At 31.8% G+C, this 6,112-nt stretch overlaps 1 protein-coding gene across 1 annotated transcript; it reads left to right on the top strand.

Moving 5' to 3' along the window:
* Positions 1–613: 613 nt before the first annotated feature.
* LOC140869548 (uncharacterized) lies at positions 614–3,322 on the top strand. Its single transcript, XM_073272968.1, has 8 exons — positions 614–679; positions 754–807; positions 1,152–1,205; positions 1,368–1,507; positions 1,852–1,968; positions 2,073–2,194; positions 2,273–2,383; positions 3,284–3,322. The coding sequence occupies exons 1-5, from the start codon at positions 614–616 to the stop codon at positions 1,916–1,918; spliced, it is 381 nt and encodes a 126-aa protein (XP_073129069.1). The 3' UTR covers positions 1,919–1,968; positions 2,073–2,194; positions 2,273–2,383; positions 3,284–3,322.
* The last annotated feature ends 2,790 nt before the right edge of the window (positions 3,323–6,112 follow it).

Below are 6,112 nucleotides of genomic sequence, written 5' to 3'. Positions count from 1 at the left end.
GATTACAAACGTTAATTATTTTGTTGTGTTTGTATTTTCTGTTTTTGTGTCATAAATAAATTTTAAATACAACAAAAAATATTAGAAACATTAATACTATCATAAATATTGTATTTCATAGACCATATTGTATGAAAACCCGTCAATGGAAATACAAATGATGAAGACATTTGCTAAAATTAAATGTATACAGGGACCAAAAAATTGAATATAAATTTCAGTCCTTGAAATCACACTTCTCTTCTGAATTCCTTTACAACACAATAAAGGAAAATTGTGCATCATTGATGAAAGTAAATGACGATGAAGATATTCCAGAATTAGCTATTTCTGCCGATGGGTATGGTTTTCTTCTTCCATTCTATGTCACCACGATGGTGAAGAGCAAGAGGATGATTTTGTTTCATGGGTTTGGTCATACCAAAATGAAGTTTCGTGGTTTTTTTTTTTTTGTTAATTGATTGGGCAATATTAAACATACAAAACAGATTCTATCTTTCTATCTTTCTATCTTTTTTAAATTAAAAGATTTAAAAAGATAGAAATATATATATATATATATATATATATATTTGTTGTACTTAAAAATTCATTGCTAGGGTTGTCTGCGAAGATGGCTTCGACAGGTTTGAGGCAACTAGCCCTTCAATTTGGAATTTCCGACGTCAGAGAAAATCGGGTAAAATTTTTGTTTCGTTCGAGTTCCCACTATCATTTTTCCTTTTCCGTAAGCAATCGTTTTCATATTTGCAGAATTCGAGAACAAGAGGCAGCTTATTGGGCTCTAATCTGCGCTCAGTTTCAATGGTACTGTTCTTTTGAAACCATTCTTTTCTTTTTCTGTATAACGTTTTCAAAATGTTTATTGTGGGTTTATTATCGTTAAGTAAATTGCTTTCGAAATCCGATTAGCGTATTTAAATTGGGTTCTGCCGGAACGGCCGTTCCGGAACAGGAACAAGAACGCCAAAGATACTGGAGGTTTGCCAGTATTTTTGCAAACCTCCACTATCCACATTAATTTTTTGTTTTTTAAAATTATTTAATAATACCTGTATTGGATAAGCGAGTCTGTGTTTTTTTAAGCTTTTCCTACATTTTTCCTTTTTTCTTTTTTTTTTTGTATTATTCTCGCATTGGCCTTCCTGCAGAATCTGAGAACAAGAAACATTTTTCTGGAATCTAATCTGCGATCGGTTTCAGTGGTATGCTCCTTTTTTTTAAACCTTATTTCCTTTTTCTGTTATAACCCGTTTTGATGACTCTAATATCTAAATTATATCGTTTCTTTTCTCATTGTCATCCATCCATTTAATGTTTCGGTTGTTCTTGGTGGAACTTGACATGGTTTCTTAAATGCATTTCAGAAACAAAATTGTTGGAGCGCAAATATTCCTGATAGATTTCGTAAAAGGGATTATGAGCTGCTATGTAAGGGCTCGTGTTCCCGAAATTCAGGCTCGTCTGTGGACACTGGTTTTATTGTCACCACCTTAAACTTAGCGAGGTAATTTCCAATTTCCTGCCAAATTTTTTGACCGGGTTGCAGTTCCAATATCCCTAACGTGGAAAACTAACATCTAGTAAAATACATGGTCATTAACCCAAAATCATCTCTCAAATCCAAGAAGAAAGGGGTTCGTTTTGTTTACTTGATATTTACAAATATATAGGACAATTAAAATCTTTTTTATGAACAATTAAAAATCTTTTCTACACTTTGGGACAACAGTCGCAGCTAAATATCTTTAACAAACATCTCAATGTACAACATTTCATGTTTCCGGTGGATGTTGTTTCTTGTTGTTTTGTTTCTAGAAACATTTGTTAACATATATCTAGTTTTTCCAGGTCAGTTGAGAGCTGGCGAGGAACTATTTTCTTAGTCAGAGTGGCTTCAACCTCGTCATTTTCCTGACACATGGACTTGACGCATTAGCTCCTCTAAGTAGGAGCATGTTTGGAAATGTATGCATCTTTTTTATAGTTAGTTTTCCACATGCTATATCGTCTCATTTATGATTTAATGCAGAGTTATCGAACTTGAGCTTTTTATTTTCATTTTTATCTAGTATATTCACAGTAATTTTTCCCAACAAGAAAAAGACAGTGTGGAACAAGTTAACTTGGACAATGCTGCAATCTCGTTTCTTGGAACATTTTTGTTATGGGTACTAGTAATCCTTGCATGCAGGTTAGCTGTTCTCTTAAATACATAGCTTAAACTTGGATACCATTTATAACATATTGAATGAAATTGAATATCTTACAGAAAATTGAACCCAATGGTCCCTGCCACAGAAGCTGGTAAAATTGTGAAGCTACTCCTAAAATTTGTTGAACGAGCTTCATTAGGGCTGGCACTCGATTGTTGGTTGTCAAGGTGGATTTTTATTTGATGGTTAATGAGCAATGTCTGATAGTTTCTTTATATTTATTTCATTATTGTTATCATTATTTTTAATCCGTGGGAGTTGGAGCTGGTGTGTCGAGCAATGTCTGATAGTTTCTTTACACCTATTTCATTTTTATTGTTATTATTATCCTTGGGAGCTGGAGCTGGTATCTCTTGAATTAGGATCTATGTCCTAGCCCCTAGGACAACCAAGTTGTCTACGATTAATTGTTTCTTTGGTATTTGTTTTTTCGGAGTTCAATTTTTTTGAACCAGTTCATGTGTATGTTAAGCTCGGGGTTTTAGTTTCTCCAATTTTTATCTTGTGGAGTTAACTGTCAGTCCTGTATTTTGAATGTTGATTTCTGTGTCACTACTCACTACTAATTCGTGTCTTGTCTCATGGCTAATGCATCATCAATACTAGTACTCGGATGTACGGTTGCATGATGTTCATTTTTAACTGAGAATAAAAATAAAAGTAATAAATGGTGAAATAATAAAATGACATGTTTGTAAATAAATATCCATAAAAAGACAAAAAAAAAAATTGAAAGTGTCATTTCCGTAAATAATTAGTTGTCAGTGGATAAAACAAAATGACCTTTTAGTAATTAAATCTATGCTAAAGGTCAAACAAATAAAAGGGTTGGTCATACCAACCTCTCAACTTTAATATAGAAAGTATAGATAGTATATATGTTCATCTATGAAAAGTTTTCTCAGTTTCATTTGCATTTAACTATTTGTAGCTGACTTGTTAGTTAGCCAACAGTGGTGGCAGTTTGTTCACCTCTATGTGTGGACTGGTTCTATATTTGGATCCTGGATAGCTAATAGAGATTTTGTTTTTCTTCCCCCCCCCCCCCCCCCCTTCTCTAATTGCAGAATAAATCTGATTTCAAAATTCATGAGTCCAAATGATGCTGTGGATACTAGAAATGTAAGTTCAGCTCAGTACCTAACTTTTGTGTTTGAAATCTTATCTCATAACCTTTTGACTATCTGCACAAATATCTAGAGTTATTTATACCTTCTATTTTTCGAAGCAAACTCGTCACCATACATACTCTGGTAGTTTGGTTTAAGTAGAACGTTGAAAGTTCAATACAATAGAAAAGAGAATCCCAAAATATGCATATCCAGAATTCCTCGTCTTTGACTTTTTGTTTCAGTGCCCTGTTTCCCTGCTTTATTAAAAGTGAAATAGCTAAATTTTTTGTCTTGGTTGTTGCATGTTTTTACAAGGATGATCTTGTCATTGAGATCTTAGCATATCAGTAAATATAGAGAGACTCGAACTATTTAAAACAATGATGTTCACACATAAGAAAACATTATACAACCTTTATTTGTTAATGTGTTGCGTACTCGAGATCCATCAATGAGTGTTCAGATTACCCTTTTCTTTCTTGCAACTTTACAGCTGTTAAAACTACTTAGGGGATGTGATTTCATGTTGTTCCACTTAGCTAGTTTATTGCCAAGTATTCATTCTCCACTATATGATTTTTCTTTATCAAGAACATTTTAACGAAAAATATGTAAATAAATTTGTTGCTCCTTGGCAGATTGCTTTCTCCTTTGCTGACAAACTTGGGAGCAACGTCGCGTATACTGCAACTCTTGTGTCATTGAATGAGTTGTTTGGTTACTTGACCGAAGATGTGGCCATTGTGGATGTTCTTATACTTAGTTTGTTTGTGTGTGGTTTAAGGATGGTAAGCATACATACATTTTGGTTTCTTGCTACATTTTGGTTTCTTGCTCTTGGTATTTATGGGCTCCTTTTCCTGTGTGCACGTATTTGTTGGAAATATTGTGTGCTGATTGAGGTATATTGTTTCATTTAGTTTCATCGTTTTTATTTTAATTTTATCTGTAGGCATGGTCAACATATATAATTTCAAGGCTAAAATTTCATGCGACCCAGCCTCGCGTTGTAAATGAAAAGACCGAAAACCAAGGGTGAAGGATATATGAAGCTTTTGAAACAACCGAGGTTTGTATTTTGGTCTGTGCTTCACCCTGTGTGATGAAAATGGAAATTGCAAATATGTTTGTCAATTTCGTGGTATTATGATTATCGTTTATATGTCCTGAGGTGACATTTTTTTATTTAATTTTTTGGTTTATATATGCAGTGAAAATCTGAAGAGGAAGACGAAGCTCATGACTATTAGATTATTGATGTGGCATCAATATGACCAATGATGCGATGCACATTATAACTTTTATTTATCTATTATTTATTACTCTATTGCTATGTTTGGTAGCATTATTAATAATTCATGTACAAATTTATCCTTTCTAATTCTACGTTCTTCTCATCATATTATTTATCCATCTATTAATTATAATTTTACATCAATCAAATCATTAATTATTTATCATACATCAATCAAATCATTGAATTTAAATTACTATATTACCCCTATAAATAATATTATTTATATTTTATTTATTTTTTAAAAGGATAAAATAGTAATTTATAATTTTTATATAAAATTTAATCAATCAAATCAAATATAATCTATCAGTCAAATCAAATATTTTATCCACTATCATTTATTATTTATTTTTTATTACAATACATTACTTATCTATATATTATTTATCCCATCATTTGTACCAAACATACCCTAATATTATTGATTTTACACTAATATCCTTGTCAACCTTATTTTATCAATAACTTAGGATTATTAATTTGTCAGTGTATTTTATTTATTTATATTTATATTATATTTATCAATGTCTATATTTTTATTATTTTGTTTATTTAATTTTATATTTTGTATTAATTTTTATAATATATATTTAATACAAAGAGCATTTTATACCAACTGTATAGAGTTATTGTCCCTCATCTTATCAAACTATTGCCGGTGTGTTTGGTAGCTCATATTAAGGAGAATAGTGAGTTATAAAATAAGTAATCCCCGTTCGGTAGCCTTTTATATTTAACCTACATAATAAAACCTACAATAGATTGACCTAAATAAAGAAGGGTTAACAGAATCCTTCTTTCAATCTAATTTGCGCTTTCCATAAATATCCCTTGGCCGCCTTAATATTGCAGACCCTTGGCCGCCTCAATATTGTAGACAACTGGATGATGCGTAACTGTTTTTTTCTCCGAGCTAAACCAATCTAAACGCAAGTATGTCAGTTGGAAGCACCTTGCTCACGATAAGATCCAAGCTTGGTAGATAAATTTCTGACGTTTTCTTTTACGATCTCGTTTTAGAAAATTCCAGAAATCGGAGGAAGCACCTTACATTGTTTTGAATCTTTTATTGAGGAAATTGAATGAAACTTTTTCTGGGTTACAAACCTTTCCATTCTAATTACAAGAATTTGCAGAAGTTTAGACGTCGATTATGCGAAAAGGAAACAATATATGGGCATTAAACCTATATATTTTGCGAAAAGGGAAGAAGATTAGAAGGAATGACTCTCCATCTTCGCGATGCCTCAATCAATTGCCATCAATTATTAGTTCGGTCTTTATCATATTTCCTTTTAATAATCTGGCTAATAGGGGCAATATAGGTATCACAATATAACATATACCTATTACTTCAATTTATCACATAAACCAAACACAATACACACTAACATATGTTAATAATCATTCACACCAAACACATATATTATTATATTTTTTCCATTCCTTATCAATCAATTTATCAATCTCTGAGTTATCCCATCACA

This window comes from Henckelia pumila, chromosome 1 (assembly GCF_033568475.1).
Source record: "Henckelia pumila isolate YLH828 chromosome 1, ASM3356847v2, whole genome shotgun sequence".
NCBI classification, from domain to species: domain Eukaryota; kingdom Viridiplantae; phylum Streptophyta; class Magnoliopsida; order Lamiales; family Gesneriaceae; genus Henckelia; species Henckelia pumila.
Note: the sequence above shows the minus strand (reverse complement) of the source record. Positions and strands in the feature narration are given on the sequence as shown.

What these genes read in the sequence shown, in the direction of transcription:
- LOC140869548 (XM_073272968.1), top strand. Translation starts at nt 614, where the DNA reads ATGGCTTCGACAGGTTTGAGGCAACTAGCCCTTCAATTTGGAATTTCC. An exon ending in CCGACGTCAGAGAAAATCGG is followed by an intron (nt 680 to 753) that starts GTAAAATTTTTG and finishes TCATATTTGCAG; the next exon opens with AATTCGAGAACAAGAGGCAG. An exon ending in ACCACCTTAAACTTAGCGAG is followed by an intron (nt 1,508 to 1,851) that starts GTAATTTCCAAT and finishes TAGTTTTTCCAG; the next exon opens with GTCAGTTGAGAGCTGGCGAG.